The sequence below is a fragment of the Salvelinus namaycush genome, chromosome 9, assembly GCF_016432855.1.
Source record: "Salvelinus namaycush isolate Seneca chromosome 9, SaNama_1.0, whole genome shotgun sequence".
NCBI lineage: Eukaryota > Metazoa > Chordata > Actinopteri > Salmoniformes > Salmonidae > Salvelinus > Salvelinus namaycush.
Genome location: NC_052315.1, coordinates 33,234,558 through 33,256,256, shown reverse-complemented (window position 1 = coordinate 33,256,256; position 21,699 = coordinate 33,234,558). Strand labels below are relative to the sequence as shown.

General features: G+C 41.7%; 1 protein-coding gene across 2 annotated transcripts in view; it reads left to right on the top strand.

Annotated features, from left to right (window-relative positions):
- The window catches only part of LOC120053979 (semaphorin-3D-like), a 64,375-nt gene that overhangs the window by 40,858 nt on the left and 1,818 nt on the right, over positions 1-21,699 (top strand). For both annotated transcript variants that reach the window (XM_039001326.1, XM_039001325.1), the window contains 6 exons: positions 1,434-1,656; positions 2,038-2,126; positions 2,524-2,565; positions 5,235-5,392; positions 11,509-11,573; positions 11,705-11,844. In XM_039001326.1, coding sequence (XP_038857254.1) covers positions 1,434-1,656; positions 2,038-2,126; positions 2,524-2,565; positions 5,235-5,392; positions 11,509-11,573; positions 11,705-11,844 — 717 coding nt within the window. The remainder of the gene's footprint in view (positions 1-1,433; positions 1,657-2,037; positions 2,127-2,523; positions 2,566-5,234; positions 5,393-11,508; positions 11,574-11,704; positions 11,845-21,699) is intronic.

Below are 21,699 nucleotides of genomic sequence, written 5' to 3'. Positions count from 1 at the left end.
TATATGTGAAAGCATGCAAGTGTTTGTCTGTGTGTGTGTGTGTGCGTGCGTGTGTGTGTGTGTGTGTGTGTGTGTGTGTGTGTGTGTGTGTGTGTGTGTGTGTGTGTGTGTGTGTGTGTGTGTGTGTGTGTGTGTGTGTGTGTGTGTGTGTGTGTGTGTGTGTGAGGGTGTGTGATATATTACCCAGTCTCTGTCTTGATGAACAATAATAAACGTCAGTCTGGGGGGCAGCTTTGATGATGTCACTAAGTCGTCACGGTGATCACCGTCGTATGTGTCCTGTTACGCAGTGTTTGTAGAACTGATTAACATGAGGTACTGTGGCTGTGTGTGTGTGTGCAGGTGGACGTTTATTGAGATGAGTCTTGTCCTTAAGGCAGAACTGAGTGATTTTTGTTAGATGGGCCAGCTGCAAAGTAAAAATTGGCTATATTGTAAAAATGAAGGATTTTTTTTGTTGATTTTTGGTCTTAATTTAAGGTTAGGGTTAAGCGTTATGGTGAGCAGTGTGGTTAAGGTTAGGGTTAGGTTTAAAATCAGATTTCATGACATTGTGTGGTTTAGTTGGTAGAGCATGGCACTCGCAACGCCAGGGTTGTGGGTTCGATTCCCATGGGGGACTAGTAAAAATGAAAATGTAACCATTCACTACTGTAAGTCACTCTGGATAAGAGCATCTGCTTAATGACTAAAATGTGACATTTTAACTGTCAGCTAGTGACTTCTCTGCTAGAGCTCCCTCCAGAACAAGATTAATGATGAAAAACACTACCCTGCTATGAACATGCTGAACTATACTTGTCGGGACCAGAAGTCCCCAAAATAATAGTAAATAAACTAAATATTTGACCATATGGGGACATTTTGTTAGTCCCCACAAGATTAAAGCCTATTTCTAAGGGGTTTAGAGTTAAGGTTAGAATTATGTTTAGGTTTAGCGGTTAGGGAAAATAGGATTTTGAATGGGAATCAATTGTATGTCCCCACAAGGTTAGTTTAGAGAGAGAGAGAGAGAGAGAGAGAGAGAGAGAGAGAGAGAGAGAGAGAGAGAGAGAGAGAGAGAGAGCAACAAGCATAGGGCCATAAAGTGATGGCTTATTACTGTGTGCTCCAGATGTACTTAATTTAATGGAGTACCACACGTCACCGCCAGAGGGTGCCACATACCTATTATACAGAGGCCACTGACCAACCTGAAAAAATTTGACAAGCACTTTAATGACAGCGAATCCCAAAAATGTCTGTCTTACCAGTAGGTACCTAGGTTAGTATTTGCTTTAAGGTAGACATCCATACTGTCTTAATCTTGACTGGTCTTTCTACTGCCCTCTAATACCTCCAGATAAATTGTGTTAGTTGATCTCATTTAGTCTCTGAAACGACACATTATTTGATATCTCTCTTCAGAAACTGACAGTGTCTTCCTTCCTCAGTGTCCCAGTAAGACGTATGACCCCAGGATAAAAACCACCAAGGACTTCTCAGACGAGGTGGTCAGCTTCATCCGCTTCCACCCACTCATGTTCCGCTCCGTCTACCCCCTGACCGGCCGGCCCGTGTTCACACGTGTACGTGTCGACTACGCACTGACACAGATAGTGGTGGACCGCGTCATGGCTGAGGATGGACAGTATGAAATCATGTTTCTGGGTACAGGTGAGAGATTCCAACACACACATCCACACACATGCTCAGACGCACACTAACACCCACATCATTTTTTTCTGTTCTAATATTGATGTGCTTGAAGTCTGTTTGAATGTTTGAGACTGTGTTTGGTTGCAGTATGTATCATCTTCAGTGTATGAGCTCCATGAACCCCTTATCTTTGCTCTAATGCTCAGAGCTCTACAACATCATAGTCTGTTTGGAGCCAATAGTCCCATTTCAGTAGAACTCTCTCAATAGAAAGTTTCCAAACGAGAAGGTCACTGTGTGCATGTGTTCATGTATGTGTGTGTGTGTGTGTGTGTGTGTGTGTGTGTGTGTGTGTGTGTGTGTGTGTGTGTGTGTGTGTGTGTGTGTGTGTGTGTTCAGATGCTGGGTCAGTGCTGAAGGTGGTGAGCATCACTCAGGAGAACTGGTCCACTGAGGAGGTGATTTTGGAGGAACTCCAGGTGTTCCAGGTTAGAAACACACTCAGGAAGTGAATTCTGTTCCCCGAAGCCTGTTTAAACCTGACGTGAACTTTTTGAAGACAAACACTGTAGTTGTTTCTCTCAAGGGGTTGTCAGCTCATCAAACAGCAGTGAAATATTAATGTCCTATTCTAAACACACAGCAGTAGATCTAGGGGTACAGAGAGGAGCGATGGTGTGTTCGTTTAGTATTACAGAGACAGAGTGAGTTCCTTTTCTCACATTGATTCACAGACTTATTGGTTGACCTCCCTAACATGAAGTCAGCTCTATAGAAGGAAAGAGAGCTTGGTTTTTCCCAAGCAGAACTCATTAGCTAACTGTTCTCTGTATTAAAGTATGACTTTGTGTGTGTAGTGGAGATAATGGTTACTTTCTCCTCCAGACTCCCACTCCAATCCTGAGTATGGAGATCTCTTCTAAACAGGTAAGAACACCTCTCTTCTCTATCCCTCCTTTCCATCTCCACCCCTCCCTAATTGTATCATATAGCTACAGTATAGTGCTTTTGGAAAGTATTCACAACCCTTGACTTTCCCCATTTTTTTCCAGCCTTATTCTAAAATGTATTAAACAGTTTTTTTTCTCTCATCAATCTACACACAGTACACCATAATGACAAAGCAAAAACAGGTTTTTAGACATTTTTGCAAATGTATACATTTTTTAAAACTGAAATATGACATTTACATAAGTATTTACTTTGTTGAAGCGCCTCAACAAAGTCTTCTTGGGCGTCATATCCAAGTCTTCTTGGGTATGACGCTACAGGCTTGGCACACCTGTATTTGGGGCTCCCGAGTGGCGCAGTTGTCTAAGACACTGCATCTCAGTGCAAGAGGCGTCACTGCAGTTCCTGGTTTGAATCCCGGCCGTGATTGGGAGTCCCATAAGGAGGCGCACAATTGGATCAGCGTTGTTCAGGTTTGGCCGGGGTAGGCCGTCATTGAGATTCTCCCATTCTTCTCTGCAGATCCTCTCAAGCTCTGTCAGGTTGGATGAGGAGCGTCACTGCACAGCTATTTTCAGGACTCCCCAGAGATGTTCGATCGGATTCAAGTCCGGGCTCTGGCTCGGCCACTCAAGGATATTCAAAGACTTGTCCCAAAGCCACTCCTGCGTTGTCTTGGCTTTGTGCTTAGGGTCGTTATCCTGTTGGAAGGTGAACCTTCCAGTCTGAGGTCATGAGCGCTCTGGAGCAGGTTTTCATCTGGGATCTCTCTGTACTTTGCTCCGTTCATCTTTCCCTTGATCCTGAACAGTTTCCCAGTCCCTGCTGCTGACAAACATCACCACAGCATGATGCTGCCACCACCTCAAGTAGGGATGGTGCCAGGTTTCCTTCAGAAGTGACACTTGGCATTCAGGCCAAATAGTTAAATTTTGGTTTCATCAGACCAGAGAATCTTGTTTCTCAGGGTCTGAGAGTCCTTTAGGCAAACTCCAAACGGGCTGTCATGTGCCTTTTACCTAGGAGTGTCTTCTGTCTGGCCACTCTAACATAAAGGCCTGATTAGTGGAGTGCTCCAGAGATGGGTGTCCTTCTGGAAGGTTCTCCCATCTCTGCAGAGGAACTCTGAAGCTCTGTCAGAGTGACCATCGGGTTCTTGGTCACCTCGCTGACCAAGGCCCTTCTCACCCGGTTGTTCATTTTGCCGGGGCGGCCAGCGCTAGGAAGGGTCTTGGTGGTTCCAACCTTCTTCCATTTAAGAATGATGGAGGCCACTGTGTTCTTGGGGACCTTCAATGCTGCAGACATTTTTGATACCTTCCCTAGTTCTGTGCCTCGACTCAATCCTGTCTAGGAGCTCTACAGACAATTCCTTCAACCGCATTGCTTGGGTTTTGCTCTGACATGCACTGCCAACTGTGGGACCTTATATAGACAGGTGTGTGCCTTTCCAAATCATGTCCAATCAGTTAAATTTACCACAGGTGGACTCCAATCCAATTATAGAAACAAATCAAAGGATGCTCAATGAAAACAGGATGCACCTGAGCTTAATTTTTGAGTCTCATAGTAAAGTGTCTGAATTCTAATGGAAATAAGTTATTTCTGTTTTAAATTTTTAATAAATTAGCAAAAAAATCTACAAACCTGTTTTTGCTTTGTCATTATGCTATATTGTGTGTAGATTGATGAGGATTATTATTTTATTTAATACATTTCAGAATTAGGCTGTTACCAACAAAATGTGGAAAAAGGGAATGGGTCTGAATACTTTTCGAATGCACTGTAAATCAGGCTCAATGCCATTATCTGCATTGTCCAGAGCAACCTTCCCACTCGTTTTTCCTTCTATCCCCCTTCTCCCTCCCCCTCTCTTTTCCTCCCTCATTATCTGAGGGTACGGGATGTCAGCAGGCCCTTCAACCCCAATCACAGCCTCCCTTCATCTGCCACAGCATGTGTGTGTGTGTGTGTGTGTGTGCGTGTGTGGGGGGGGGGGGGGTTCATCCCCAGTGTTTTCCATGTTTCCGTTCAGAGTTTGTTTTGAAATCCCTAGTTCAGACGAGTCCCGACAGATCCATACAAAACATCTCTCTCTCTCTCTCTCTCTCTCTCTCTCTCTCTCTCTCTCTCTCTCTCTCTCTCTCTCTCTCTCTCTTTCTCTCTCTCTCTCTCTCTCTCTCTCTCTCTCTCTCTCTCTCTCTCTCTCTCTTTCTCTCTATCTCTCTCTCTCTCTCTCTCTCTCTCTCTCTCTCTCTCTCTCTCTCTCTCTCTCTTTCTCTCTATCTCTCTCTCTCTCTCTCTCTCTCTCTTTCTCTCTCTCTCTCTCGTGTTGTTGAAGGTTTTGTTGTTTAAACGAGGTTGACTTACAGTAATAATAATTGGAGGTTAGAACCCTGAGGATACTGTACTATATACCACTAGACATGTGGGTGTACTAAATCACATATGTGCACTCAAATGGACACACACACGCTTTCCAAAACTTAGATCAGAAAAACATATCTCTTGTCCCACAATGAACCATAGTATAGTGTAAACAACAACATATACTGTAACAAGGTGATTAGTTGATTAGTTGAAAAAGTGGGCTGGACTGTACCCTTCTCTGAGGTTGTTTGTTCTCTCCATCTCTGTCTCCATAGCAACAGCTATATGTGGGTTCGGGGGCGGGGCTAGCCCAGGTGTCACTGAGCAGGTGTCACCTGTATGGTCAGGTGTGTGCAGAGTGCTGCCTCGCCAGAGACCCCTACTGTGCCTGGGACGGACACACCTGCTCACGGTACATCTCTGCATCCAAGAGGTAGAGTACACACACACACACACACAAAACACACAAACACACACACACACACAAACACACACATCACATCACAGCTGGCCTGGTACATTGTCTGCTGCCTCCGTTTGGGATGGCTCAATATTTTGGACAAAAACGGCCGAATGTAACTAAGGCTGTTAGGAGGATGTCATGCCATTAGAGGAGTGGGTGAGTGACTGACTTTTTCCCCTCATATCGTTTTTCGCTGTCTATACACAGCTAGAGATGCAGGTGTCATTTGGTTAACTAGAAAGAACTTCAACAATTGTTATCCAGTTATCATATTGATTGCGTTCGCACATTCACTCTGGCTATCTTCTCCGATTTCAGAGCACTCTCGTCTGATTGTTCCAGAGCACAGACTAACTGATGAATTTACGAACGCGCAGCACCCACAGAATATGACTGGCCAGTGGCAGTAAACGTAGGCAACTTAAGTAATAGTTAGTCACGAATGCTCTAGATAACATGTAAACAGCCGGCCAGCTCTGCTGGGTTAGTAAAATGGTCAGAGTAAGGTGTTCTCTCATCTGTGTCTGGAAGTAACTAGCTAGCAAGCTAGCCAAATTTAGCCAGTTAGCTTTGGGTGCTTGTTTGGGACAAGCATTCATTGTTGGCAGAAGAACGAGTAGGCTACAATTCCCCATCGTTTATTAGTGTAATTTTGATCGTCAACTAATTGAAAAAGTTTGAAAGGGTTTATCTAATGCTCTTTCGTTAGATTTTAGCTCATGGCTCGCAATAGTTGTTGATCTTTTTGTTGTTTATGTGCATAACTGACCAATAGGACTCCCAAGTGGTATTTACATATTTTCAGAAATCCATTCAGGTGTATTTTGTGGCATTAGACAAATGCGTTCTAATGATCTTATGTCGCGCTATTGCAACTGCATGTAAACACACAGTCCAGTTCAAAGTGAATGATGGCAGGCCTATGTTGCAAATAAAGGCTTACTGTAGTTCTGCGTAGACTCTGGTCCTAGATGAGACAGATGTTTTTGTTAGGCCACTTTCCCACTCTATATTGCTATAAAATTTTCACAAATGCCATGGTATACGTAATTCCCAAACGTTCTAAGAATTTATGAAAATGTGAAAATGTCCATATCTAAGTCCTTTAATTGTTTTAAAGTGATATATTCTTTCTGTGGGTGTATATGAACAGATTTGTATAAGATTTCATGTTGCTAAATGCTGTCAGTTCCACTTTAAATATTTTGTCTTGCCCATTCACCCTCTAAATGGTACGCATACACAATCCATGTCTCAATTGTCTCAAGGATTAAAAATCCTTCTTTAACTTCTTATGGCTGCAGGGGCAGTATTGAGTAGCTTGGATGAAAGGTGCACAGAGGTGCCCATATTAAACGGCCTGCTCCTTAGTCCCAGTTGCTAATATATGCATATTATTAATCCTATTGGATAGAAAACACTCTGAAGTTTCTAAAACTGTTTGAATTATGTCTATGAGTATAACAGAACTCATATGGCAGGCAAAAACCTGAGAAGTTCCACTTCAAGTTTATTTTATTTTATATAGCCCTTCGTACATCAGCTAATATCTCGAAGTGCTGTACAGAAACCCAGCCTAAAACCCCAAACAGCAAGCAATGCAGGTGTAGAAGCATGTAGAAAAACTTCCTGTTTGAATTGTTTCTGAGGTGTCAGATTTTCAACCATGCTCTCAATTGAAATGACAGCGAGATATAGATGAGTTTTCACTTCCTACGGCTTCCACTAGATGTCAATAGTCAACAGAACTTTGTCTGATGACTCTAATGTGAAGGGGGGCCGAAGGAGACAGGAATGAGTAATCACTTCCACGGGCTGATCACGCATTCACCATGCGCCTTCACATGAGTAGGACGTCCGTTCCATTGCTCTTCTGAAGTCAATTTAATTTTCCGGTTGGAACGTTATTCAAGATGTATGTTAACAACATTCTAAAGATTGATTCAGTACATTGTTTGACATGTTTCTACTGACTGTTACGGAACTTTTGGACATTTCGTCACGTTATAGTGGAGGTGCTTTCTGACTTTGGAATTGTTTGCCAAAGGCGTGAACCAAAGTAGCTAATTGGACATAAATAACGGACATTATCGAACAAATCAAGCATTTATTGTGGACCTGGGATTCCTAGGACTGCATTCTGATGAAGTTCATCAAAGGTAAGGAAACATTTATCATGTATTTTCTGGTTTCTGTTGAGTCCAACATGGCGGCTAATTTGGCTATTGTTCTGAGCTCCGTCTCAGATTATTGCATGATTTGCTTTTTCCGTAAAGTTTTTTTGAAATCTGACACAGAGGTTGTATTAAGGAGAGGTATATCATCTACATTTATGATGAGTGTTTCTGTTGAAACTATGTGGCTATGCACCAGCACTGGATGTTTTTGGAACTAGTGAATCTAACGCGCCAATGTAAACTCAGATATTTTGTTATAAATATGAACTTTATCAAACAAAACATGCATGTATTGTGTAACATGAAGTCCTATGAGTGTCATCTGATGAAGATAATCAAAGGTTAGTGATTAATTTTATCTCTATTTCTGCTTTTTCTGACTGCTATCTTTCGCTGGAAAAATGGCTGTGCTTATTGTGGTTTGATGGTGACCTAACATAATCGTTTGTAGTGCTTTCGCTGAAAACCATATTTGAAATCGGACACTTTGGTGGGATTAACAACAAGAATACCTTTAAAATGATATAAGACACATGTATGTTTGAGGAATTTTAATTATGAGATTTCTGTTTTTTGATTTTGGCGCCCTGCACTTTATCTGGCTGCTGTCATATCGATCCCGGTAGCGGGATGCAGCCATAAGAAGTTAACCTGTCTCCTTCCCTTCATCTACACTGATTGAATTGGATTTAACAAGTGACATCAATAAGGCATCATAGCTTTCACCTGGATTCACCTTGTTAGTCTATGTCATAGAAAGAGAAGGTGTTCTTAATGTTTTGTACACTCAGTGTACATACATCCACATTTCTCCAGGTGTAGAAAATGTCCCATATTCTCTGTATATTAATATAACATTTTGTAGCCTGAAGAACAAATAAACTATATAGGAGCATATACAACAGCTGTGCCACATTGCTATTCTTTTCATCTACGGTATCTGAACCATAGCAGGCCTCAGGATCAATAGATTACCTCTTCGTTATTCATGAAATGAGGTAAATTTGTCATTTACTCTGACATGTTCATCCTTCACTGTCAGATCAGGTATGTGAAGACGTCCACAAGCATGATTTAATGAACCTGAAGAAGAGAGAAAGTTTATATCCTACCTGACCTTGCCCTATTTTTCTCCCAATTCAGGGCTCTAGGGACTGTCATAGAGTGTTCAGATATTTTCTCTATTTTTTGTTTTGGTGGGCTTTTGTTTCTTCAGCGTTTCTCTGTGCCACATGGGTGTTCACCTACCTCTTTCGATCTCTCTTAGGGCAGAAGCATTGATGAGAAACTCTTTGATGCGCTAATGATTAATGTTACTGTTACTCTCCATTGTCCTCTTTTTGTTTGTGTGTGTGTGTGTGCATCCAGGATAAATAGCCTAGTCAGACTATAGCAGTGTCCTAGTCAGACTATATAAACTCAGCAAAAAAAGAAATGTCCTCTCACTGTCAACTGCGTTTATGTTCAGCAAACTTAACATGTGTAATTATTTGTATGAACATAACAAGATTCATCAACTGAGACATAAACTGAACACGTTCCACAGACATGTGATGAACAGAAATTGAATAATGTGTCCCTGAACAAGGGGGGGTCAAAATCAAAAGTAACAGTCAGTATCTGGTGTGGCCACCAGCTGCATTAAGAACTGCAGTGCATCTCCTCCTTATGGACTGCACCAGATTTGCCAGTTCTTGCTGTGAGATGTTACCCCACTCTTCCACCAAGGCACCTGCAAGTTCCCGGGAACATTTCTGGGGGGAATGGCCCTAGCCCTCACCCTCCGATCCAACAGGTCCCGGACATGCTCAATGGGATTGAGATCCGGGCTCTTCGCTGGCCATGGCAGAACACTGACATTCCTGTCCTACAGGAAATCACGCACAGAACGAGCAGTATGGCTGGTGGCATTGTCATGCTGGAGGGTCATGTCAGGATGAGCCTGCAGGAAGGGTACCACATGAGGGTGGAAGATATCTTCCCTGTAACGCACAGCGTTGAGATTGCCTACAATGACAACAGGCTCAGTCCGATGATGCTGTGACACACCGCCCCAGACCATGACGGACCCTCCACCTCCAAATCGATACCGCTCCAGAGTACAGCCCTCGGTGTAACGCTCATTCCTTCGACGATAAACACGAATCCGATTATCACCCCTGGTGAGACAAAACCGCGACTCGTCAGTGAAGAGTAATTTTTGCCAGTCCCGTCTGGTCCAGCGACGGTGGGTTTGTGGCCATAGGCGATGTTGTTGCCGGTGTTGTCTGGTGAGGACCTGCCTTACAACAGGCCTACAAGCCCTCAGTCCAGCCTCTCAGCCTATTGCGGACAGTCTGAGAACTGATGGAGGGATTGTGCGTTCCTGGTGTAACTCAGACAGTTGTTGTTGCCATCCTGTACTTGTCCCGCCGGTGTGATGTTCGGATGTACCAATCCTGTGCAGGTGTTGTTACATGTGGTCTGCCACTGCGAGGATGATCAGCTGTCCATCCTGTCTCCCTGTAGCGCTGTCTTAGGCGTCTCACAGTACGGACATGGCAATTTATTGCCCTGGCCACATCTGCAGTCCTCATGCCTCCTTGCAGCATGCCTAAGGCACGTTCACACAGATGAGCAGGGACCCTGGATATCTTTATTTTGGTGTTTTTCAGAGTCAGTAGAAAAGCCTCTTTAGTGTCCTAAGTTTTCATAACTGTGACCTTAATTGCCTACCGTCTATAAGCTGTTAGTGTCTTAACGACCGTTCCACAGGTGCATGTTCATTAATTGTTTATGGTTCATTGAACAAGCATGGGAAACAGTGTTTAAACCCTTTACAATGAAGATCTGTGAAGTTATTGGGATTTTTACAATTTATCTACAGGGTCCTGAAAAAGGGACATTTCTTTTTTGATGAGTTTAGTTTGGGGTCACACCATTGCATGATGTGAGAGTAAGGGTCATGCTATTGCATTGTGGGATAGTGGGAATCCTGGTTGGTGGTGCCTGTTGGGACTTTGAAAACTGATCTGAGGACGTAAAGGCAGCAGAATACAAAACTCTACACATTACCTAAATCTATGACGGATAGAGAGAGATGGTGAGAGAGGGGGAGGCATATAGCTGTAGTGCAAAAGAGACAAAACGATATAGGGAGGCATATAGCTGAAGTTTAAGCTCAATATATAGAATGTATGTGGTTGACTGTGTAAACATCCATAGATCCATCCATAGCTTTCAGAGAGAGAGGCACTTGAATATCTGCCTTAGAGCGTTGGGCCGGTAACCGAAAGGTTGCTGGATCAAATCCCGAGCTGACAACGTAGAAATCTGTCATTATGCCCCTGAGCAAGGCAGTTAACCCACTGTTCCCCGGGCGCCAAAGACGTGGATGTCGATTAAGGCAGCCCCCCGTACCGCTCTGATTCAGAGGGGTTGGGTTAAATGCGGAAGACACATTTCAGTTGAAGGCATTCAGTATAACTGACTAGGTATCCCCCTTTCCCTATTGTATTCAGTGTGTTATCCATATGTGGCTGTCAGCATGTTGGGTTCAGTGTGTTGTCCATATCTGGTTGTTGTCAGTATGTTCAGTATGTTAGACATATTTAACAGGGTTATCAGGACAGAGAGCAGCTTAAATCCTAGCCTGAAGTAACTCCTGTTACCTGTAACACGAACTCAGGAAACACATACACGCACACGCCACAGGAACCATTTTGTGTGTGCGTTTGAAAGAGTAAAATGTTGCCCCTGGTTTTGCTATAAGCTAACTACTATGAACTCACCTCACACTGAATAATGTATGTATGGAGCCAAACATTGCCTTGACAGCAGGACGTGACCTTATTACCTTTATTGACCTTTCACCCCTGACCCTGTGGCGTGTGTGTGTGTGTGTTTTATGTATGCGTTTTGGGTTGACAGGAGAGCTAGGAGACAAGACATTAAACATGGAGACCCATCCAGCCAGTGTTGGGACACAGATGACAGTAAGTGATAAAACAAGACTTAAATGCTTCCCTGACCTGATACAGTACCTTCTCGTGTGTGTGCGTGTGCATGCGTGTTGCTCAGACCATCACGATATTAACACTACATGGATTCATTTTTGTGTTCTCAGCTCTGCGTGGAGGCAGGGTGGAGGAGAGGATAATGTTTGGGGTGGAGAATAACTCAACCTTCCTGGAGTGTCTCCCCAAATCACAACAGGCCACCATACGCTGGTTCATACACAGACCTGGAGCTGAACACAGAGAGGAGGTGAGACAGCACTCACACAAGCACACACACAAGCACTCACGCACACACACAGGGATTCAAACTTTTCTGCAATATTCACCATTTTGATCTCAAAATAGACTATCCACATGAATCGTGTACACAGTAAATGTTGCAGCGACAAATCAAAAACACTTAAAGAGTTCATTTTAACGCTACCTCAGATAACATATGGTCCTACTCTACAGAGTGTAAAAATACTCTGATTATAGTGTTACATTTTGAGTGTTAATGTAATACTTCGTAGTTAAAATAAATAACACTGCTTTACATTTGCCAGTGTTACTCAAATTTAACACTATGGTGTAATTAACCCGCAGTGTTATTTATATTCAACACTAGTGTTAATCTAGAGTTAACTCCTATTAGTGTTATGCAAAAACACTGTTACAGTGAGTGATTCTGTCTGTTTTAACACTATATGGTGTAAAGCCTATTTTGCATATTTCCCATTGTGCCTTTTCCCATTGTAGGGTTACCACTCATGACTGTACTTGTTAGTGACAGAGACATGGTTGTTGAAATGGTCTCTATTTTAAAGGTCTGTGGCTTTCACCAAATGATTACCTAGGCAAATGTTATCATATCTTATTTTACTTTATGTTGTTGGTCTAGTTTTACCCTAACAGTGGTGTTAGGAACATCCTGGTTTATACGAATAACAGGCCACATCAGGCCTGCAAATCATATGATACTGTCTGACAAAGTGTAATTCCTTTTGGAATCCAGCCAGAGTTAAGATATCCAACAGTTAGAATTTTTATTCACCCCTTTACCTGCATTCAGAATGACTACCATTATTAGGAACTCAGGTTAAGTAGACAACCTAAACAATTTAAACCAGAACAACCATTTCAGTAACTGGTGCAAGACATGTCTCTAACTGATAGGATTTGTTTAGAAAAATATATGTTATTTATCTTTGTGTAGCATAAGATTAATCATTCAATCAATGTACATGCAAAAACACAGATATTAATCCCCCCCCCCCCTGCAAAGCAAGCTGGGAAATATGGTAATGATGGGTGTAGTTTTGATGGGACTGTTTTACTCTCCAAAGTGTAAAACAATAACTCGTTATTGACACCAAAACTGGGGTTATTTTACAACACTGAGTGTTAATCTCACTCTAACGGTGTGAATTTAACTCCTGAAACAACACTAGACATTTTAGACCAAAAAAATCAACACTTGCCCATTTGCTGTTTAGATCCGAAGCTTCATATCGAAATCATTGGCTGAGCGTCTGAACTGAGCACCGAAGGTTAAATATATGTACTTATTAGAAAAGTAGTGAAATTGCACTTTCTCATAATTCATGAAAAGAATGCATCAGTGATTTGTATTTCCTGCAACTTTCTAAAGAATAACATCTGTTTCTGTGCAGCTGTGTGTTGTAGTGTAGCCAATTAGCATGCCTAAACAGTCATTTCTAAAGGCTTTCCCAATAAACTTTCCAAGTGAAATGTTGATTACAATGTAGGCCTACCTGGCAGAATGATATCATAATGATTTGTATCAATTGGGTGGGTATTTGTTAAGCAAAGTCTCCCGTCACATTAAACACCACTACAAGAACCCCTACAGAAACACAGCTAACGAAACACAATGGTCTCTTGTTGGTGTGCAATTTGATTAAAAGCAATTACCCCCCCCCCCCCCCCCCCCCCCCTTTTAATTTATTTTATTTTCCCCAGACCTCAAAAGTGGTCTCCTGATGTGGAAAGTGGTCTCCTGATGTGGTTGAAGCATTGTTGTGGACATAGAACTTCCAATTGTGTTGATTTTCTATTTTTAAAAGTGTGATTTTGAGAGTGAAAACCTGAAAAAAAGATTTTATAGTATCCTCCCCCTGAGCACAGACATCAATTCAACGTCTATTCCACGTTGGTACAACCTAATTTTGTTGAAATTACATGGAAACAACGTTGATTTAGTGTGTGCCCAGTGGGCTATGTATTTCTGTCTGGGGAGACTGAGATTTTCATTACATGTCATGATAAACCTTGAACACAGACCAAAGAGCCCAACTCTCTCTGGAACTATTGTATCTGTCTATTGTGGTTAGGAAAGTTAGGAGTATTGAGATTAATCAAATGTGTATTATGTTCTTATTCTCTGAAAATAGGCACATTTTTTCTTGCACTTCACACCGTGCTTCTGTGCGGAAATGTTTTCTCGCCTTTTTTGGGTCCTCACCCGTTTGCCTCTCTGCGTACACACACAGCATTTAGAGAGGGGTCAGGTCAGGAAAGAAGTAAATCTTGTGTTATCAGAGGCTTACAGTACTGGCAGTACTACAGAGGTTCGTTGTAAGTCATCATGTCCCATGGATGAAAAACAGACATTTTATCTGCTCTAACTATTACATCATGTGCCCTTACATGACAGCAAAACAACACAACCAACCAAAACAACCTGGAGGGGTGCTTCGATGTTCTAGATCAGCAATCTTTGCAAGAAAATAATAATAATTTTTATAATAATAATTTTATAACTCATGTCATGCAATTTTCGACATTCTGCCATAGGGTGGAGAGAAATGTTTTTAAGCAAATTTCCTGCAATTCTACACATTTTGCCCTGACTTATGCCATGTTCATATTTTAGCCATTTAGCAGACACTCTTATCCAGAGTGACTTACAGCAGCAATAGAGTACCACAGTATGAGTCATAATACCCATAAAACCTACTGGTCAAACAGGGAAATGGTTCCAATCGTTTCTTTTTCCACCATTCATTTTTCCCATAGGGAATTTTAGAAACACTTCAAATAAGGGCTGTGTTTTCGTGTAGGCTTACCCTGGCGTTATGTTTTAATAACTGTGTAAATGTCTCTAGGACAAGGTGACTTTGATCATTATATTAGCCTGTATTTACCCACCAAAAATGAAATGCTAATTAGCTGTTAATGTGGCTATCATAAAGAACTACGATTGTCATGATGATCTGGACGAGACTGTTGAATCGAGGCAAAGGTAAGAATCTTTGGATTAACTATCTAATGTTAGCTAAATGTAGTAATAAATAAATTGGGAACATTTCTTTAAATGGACAATTCTGTCAACTGTCTTGTGCATGTTTTAAATTGACAATACCTGTTAGCAAAGGTGTCAGTTAGAGATGACGTGCTGGAACTTGGAGGGATTTTTAGTTTTGTGTGATGTCTACTTTGATTCTAATTAGCATTTTAGAATCTGAGAGTAAATAGAGCTGAATATATTGATAAAAGTCCATTTGTCCGAGAGAGATTTACATGGTTATCAAAATGTCATGCCAGGGTAAGCCTACAAGAAACACAGCACGTATTTTAAAAGTTCCTAAAATCCCCCATGGAGAAAATTAATGGTGGAGAAACAATTGGAACCGTTGCCCTGTTTGACCGCTAGGTTTTATGACACTTCTGCTGTGGGTCTCTACTAGGGTTAACTGTCTCGCTCAAAGGCACACCGGCAGATTTTGCACTTAGTCGGCTACGGGATTTATGAATTACAGAAAATTACAGAAAATACACACATCAAAATATAAATACAAAAAATATTTGAAGTGTGTGTAACAGAGTGCACTGAGATCACTGTTGTCTTCAGACCGGAAGCGGAGCTCGTTTCTAACTCTAGCAGTATGATTGGTTAACTTTGAACTGTAGGAAGAGAAGGAGGAGAAAGAGAAGGATGAGAGGAAGATGTCAGAAGAAGGGTACACTCTTAGAACAAAGGGTTCCAAAAGGGTTCTTTGTGGAAGGATATGATTCTACCAAGAACCGGGTTCTTTGTAAGGCAAAGGGTTCTAACTAGATCCTTTAACATCCTAAGAACCGGTTTTGGAAGAAAGGGTTCTTTGATGATTCTTTAGAAGGCAAGAATTATTCATTGAAAGGCAAGGGTTCTACATAGAACCATATATAATATTTCCCAGCATGCTCTATTGCAGGGATATTTTCAGAATTGTTTGTTTTACTGTAATATCTGTGTTTTTACATTAATTGGTTGATTCATTTTATGCTACACAAAGATAAATAACATTCAGTTTTCTAAACTAATCCAATCTGTTAGTTATTAGATTTATTGCCCCCCCCCACTGAGATGGTTGTTCCAGTTTAGATGATTGAGGCAGTTTCAGTAGTCAGTCTTCCCTAGCCTGGCAGTATGCTGGTTGTGGGTGATTAACAATGCCTTTTGTTGGCTATCCTAACTCTGTCCTTACTCCAATAGGAATTACACATCACTTTGCAAGCCACCATAATGTGACTTACAGGCCTGATGTGGCCTGTAAACCAGGAGATTCCTAACAACCCTGTGTTAGGGCATAACTAGGCACTAGAAGAAAGGCCTTATATACAGTGCATTTTGGAAAGTATTCAGACCCATTAACTTTTTCCACATTTTGTTATGTTATACCCTTATTCTAAAATGTATTAAAGTACAAGCTCAAGTACATCCTGTTTCCATTTATCATCCTTGAGGTGTGTTTGCAACTTGATTGGAGTCCACCTGTGGTAAATTCATCTGTAATCGCTGCCAAATTATTATAAATTAGAAAAAATATCTAAAAACCTGTTTTTGCTTGATGAGGAAATAAAATCATTTAATACATTTTAGAATAAGGCTGTAACGTAACAAAACATGGAAAAAGTCAAGGGGTCTGAATACTTTCCCAATGCACTGTAGGTAATGTATTGTCATAATTACATTTTAAAGCCTGATAAGGCTGGTATAAATCTCCGTAAAGGGTTCTAGGAAGAACCCCCCAACAATAATAGGGTTCTTGATAGAACCCTTCATAGAGGGTTTTAGGCAGAACCCTTCATAGAGGGTTCTAGGTAGAACCATATAAAGGAGGTTCTTTGAAGAACACTACATAGAGGGTTCTATTTAAAGGGTTCTACCCAGCACCAAAAAGGGTTTCCCTGTAGGGACAAACCGATGAACCCTGTATGGTTCAACTTAGCACCTTTTTTTCTAAGATTGTAGTATCAGTGGTGTAAAGTACTTCCGTAAAAATACTTCAAACTACTACTTAAGTTGTTTTTTGGGGTATCTGTACTTTACTTTACTATTCATATTTTTTTTTAACTTTTACTTTTGCCCCCACTACATTCCTAAAGAAAATAATGTACTTTTTACTCCATACATTTTCCCTGACACCCAAAAGTACTTGTTACAATTTCAATGCTTAACAGGACAGGTCCAATTAACACACTTATCAAGAGAACATCCCTGGTCATCCCTACTGCCTCTGATCTGGCAGATTCACTAAACACAAATGCTTCATTTGTAAATTATGTCTGAGTGTTGGAGTGTGCCCTTGACTATCTGTAAATAAATAAAAAACAATACATTTGTGCCGTTTGGATTGCCTTATAGAAGTAATTTGAAATTATTTATACTTTTACTTTTGATACTTAAGTATAGTTTAAACCAAATACTTTTAGACTTTTGCTCAAGTAGTATTTTACTGGGTGACTTTCACTTTTACTTGAGTCATTTTCTATGAATGTATCTTTACTTTTACTTAAGTATGACAATTGGGTACTTCTTCCACCACTGTGTAGTATGTAACAGTATATGCATCAGGTCTTCTCCTTGTTTGATGTTAGCTGAGTAACCTTGTCTAAGTCCTACACATTCAACTGTCAACTCTCTTCTCTGTAGAGCAGAGAGCCGATGACCAGGGGTCAAACACTAGTGACTTCAAGATGGAGAGGAGTGATAATGATAGTTGTGCAGAAACACAGCCCATACAAATATCCATATTTTTCTCTCTCTTTCTTATGCTCTTCTCCTCTTCCTTCTGCCACCTCATCTCTTCTCTTCTCTCCCTGAACTCACTGATCATTATGAGGAAATAGAACCTTCAGATACCCTTTCTCTGTTAGACAGGTGGTGATTGACTGAGACCAGACACTGGAAGAGCAAGAGAGAGCAAGAAACAGAAAGAGAGATGGAGATAGAGGAAAGGGTTTTATTTGTATTTTACATGGAAGAGGATATATTTGAGGAGGCGTGAAGAAAAGAGAGAGAGAGAAACAGAAAGAGAGAGAGATGGCGAGATACATGTGTTTGTGTTAGAGTAGTGGGTCTGGGAGGTGAGGAATCGAGAGAGGGACAGGGAGAGGGTGGGGGTGTTTTGGTAAGGAAAGGGGAGCAGAGCAACTCATTGAAGTTGACACTCATCTCCTTAACCAGATGACAGAGACTGGCCTAATCAACACCTTCAGTTATTACACCTTCTCCTTGTCCCTTCTACCTCCCCTATCGTTCTCTTCTCATCACCCCTCTCCCCTCGCCTTCCTCCTCCATCCTCTCTTCTCCCCTTGTTTTACTTCTCCTCATGTCCCCTCTTTTCCCTGTCACCTCAACCTTTTACCCCAGACCTTCCCCGCTTTCTTTATTGGCCATGTGTGATGTGAGTGTGTATGATTGTGAGTGTGTTTATGTGTGCCTCTACAGGGGACACCATAACCCTGTCCTCCCCAGGCAGGGCCATGGGTTTGTGGGTTAGCAACACAATGGGAAGGAGGTTGAAAGATTGGATACAGGAGTACTCTCGCTGGAAGATTTTGACCATGACTATGTTGAATAGTGTGTGTTACAGATGCTATTTAACATAATTGTCTTTCTAATCCAAACAAAGGAGAAGTCCCACAGATAAGAACATTCACTCTAACCGCTGTCCACACACACACTACTGGTGGAATAACCTTTAGAGAAGCTTTTCTTCAACCTTTATTATATACTGTACAAGAATTTAAAAAGTTAGGAGCACCAAATGAAATTTAGGAGCACAAGAAAATATCTATTTTTGAATTGCTTGAGATACAGCTTATAATGGGCCTAGGGTATATTCATTCTAGCTACTTTTGAAGCACATGTTGTGCCCTAGAAACAAATATGCAACACTGTTAGTTTATTATAAAAGCTAAGATGTTGACACAAATACCTGTTATTGAAATTAGTCATTTGTGGAATATTAGGTTTCTGCATTGTGTAAAAGCACACTTTTCCTATTGAGACGCATTACATTGAAAATTGTCTTTTTAAAAATGTCAGATTTGTGATGACGACATGCAAGAGGCCTATTATTCATTCATTGCTATGAACATTGATCTCCTGAGTAAGCTATCCCCTTTCCTTACTTTCTGTGCCCCCAAATGTTTGGAAAAATTACCAGGTTGTGAGCTAGCTAGCCAATGAGGTAACATGAGTGTGTAAACAAATGGTTAACGACACGCAAGTCGTTTTAGAACGGCCCACGACATGTTTTATGAATGTGGGTGTTTTCACATATGCAGTACCTGTCAAAGGTTTGGACACACCTACTCAATCCAGGGTTTTTCTTTATTTTTACTATTTTCTACATTGTAGACTAATAGTGAAGACATCAAAACTATGAAATAACAAATATGGAATCATGTAGTAACCAAAAGAGTGTTAAACAAATCTAAATATATTGTATATTTGAGATTCTTCAAAGTAGCCACCCTTTGCCTTGATGACAGCTTTGCACAATCTTGCCATTCTCTCAACCAGCTTATGAGGTAGTCACCTGGGCTGCATTTCAATGAACACGTGTGCCTTGTTAAATGTTAATTTGCGTTTGATGCGTTTGAGCCAATCAGTTGTGTTGTGACAAGGTAGGGGTGATATACAGAAGATAGCCATATATGGTAAAAGACCCTAGTCCACATTATGGCAAGAACAGCTCAAATAAGCAAAGAGAAACGACAGTCCATCATGAGGACCGCCACAGGAAAGGAAGACCCAGAGTTACCTCTGCTGCAGAGGATAAGTTCATTAGAAATACCAGCCTTGAAATTGCAGCCCAAATAAATGATTCACAGAGTTCAAGTAACAGACACATCTCAACATCAACTGTTCAGAGGAGACTGTGTGAATCAGGGCTTCGTGGTCGAATTGCTGCAACGAAACCACTACTAAAAAAGTAAGGGAACCGCACTGAGTTCACAATAATTGGCGTTTAATACGTTTAATGCAATCTGCTATAGAAAAATAAAATGTTGCACCAGTAATATGGGTCAGATCTTTTGACCTGGTTGGGCTACAAGCAAGCCATTTATGCTCCAGTTGTGGTGCAACCATGATGCTATCGAATTTGCACTTGCTTTTTTCTCTAGGGTACTCAGAAACAACGGTACAGCAAAGCCTTATCATTAGAACTATTATAGTGTTTTCCTAGTCGCGCAGTGCTCCTAAACTGAAACTCCTGGTCGCACAGCAAAATATTTTGCCACCTATCCAAATTGGTCGCACTTTAGATCCCTGATACTGTATTTTGTTTGTTTGTGCGTGCGTGCGTGCGTGCGTGCGTGCGTGCGTGCGTGCGTGCGTGCGTGCGTGCGTGTGCGTGGTCTTACAGCTGGACTTAATATAGGAGCGGGTGTTGTCTGTTTTATTTCAACATTTCACTCTCCAGCCTTTCCTTTCCTCCCATCACACTTTCTCTCTCTTTTTCGTTCCTTCCTTCTGTCCTCCAACTCATTCCGTATGTCCTCTACCTCTCCTCAATCCCTTCCTCCCTTTTCAAATCTTCACCCTCCGTTTCTTCAGTTTCTTCCCCCCACCCCACCTATCTCTATCTCTCCCTCTCCCTCTCTCTCTTCTTCTTCTCTTTCCATCATTTCCAATCCAGACCGTCTGTGACAGGAAGTACCTTGGACCAGCTGGTCAGAACACCTGCATATCAGTATCTGTTAATTCACTGTGTTTCATGTCCCCCATATCCGCTGAACACATCCCCTTGTAAAACTCAGCTATAAAACCTAAGAGCTGGTGTCTCCAAACGGTTGACTCAAACAAAACATACTCAGAATAAATGCAGAATCATGTGAAACACACAGTACAGTACATTCCACTCTACTCTCTACAAACTACAGTCAGATTCCGCCTGTAAAGTATATATCTATAATAGCACAGTGCTAAACACTAGAACCTCTCTATATGGGACACCATGTCCAGACTCCAATCATATCCCAGCTGTACGGTCTGCTGCCTCTGGCTCAACTACACATCATCAACATCAACACGCACACACAGATCACACACACTAGCTGGCCAGAATGATCTCTTCCTCTTCACCGCTGGCAGGGGGGAGGTATGCTTTGAAACGTTCCCGCTTGCTCCCTCTCTCTCTCACACACACACACAGCCCAGTGTTGTTTTAGGCCGTGTCACCTGATGAATCACGGGATGTTTGTGGGCATGGAGGGAAGACCATTATCACTCTGCTACACTAGCACCACTGACCGTGACACACACACCTCTGACCCCATCAGTCGACAAGCACCGCACCCAAACCTTTAATGTGCATCCTGTTTCAAGGGCCATTACCATGCTTAACACACCTTGAGTGCAAATTAGCTGTGTGCGTGAGTGAGGCATTGGTGTGTGTGTGACATGTTGTTGAAGGGTTACAGTCTGGTGTTGATGGGTCTGGTTTTCCCTGTTAGACCTGAGTGTTCGTTCATCCAGATATAAGATACGATAATTAGGTGCTAACATTTGTCCTATTTCACACGTACAAGTGAATTGGATTTTCTTTTCTTTGCATATCCCACTCCTCCTGAGAGTGGGGTCAGAGCCAGGGATCCACCATTATTGACGGCGACCTTGGACCAATTAGGGTTAGGCGGCTTGCTTAAGAGCACATCGGCAGATTTTTCACCTAGTCAACTCAGGGATTTGAACCAGTGACCTTTCTGTTACTGGTCCAATGCTCCTAGTCGTTAGCCTACCTGATGCCCATATCAAACATTCCACATGTTTCATTATCAATGTTGTCCTGCGTATCTCCCTGTATTTTCTTGGTTGAGTTAGGCT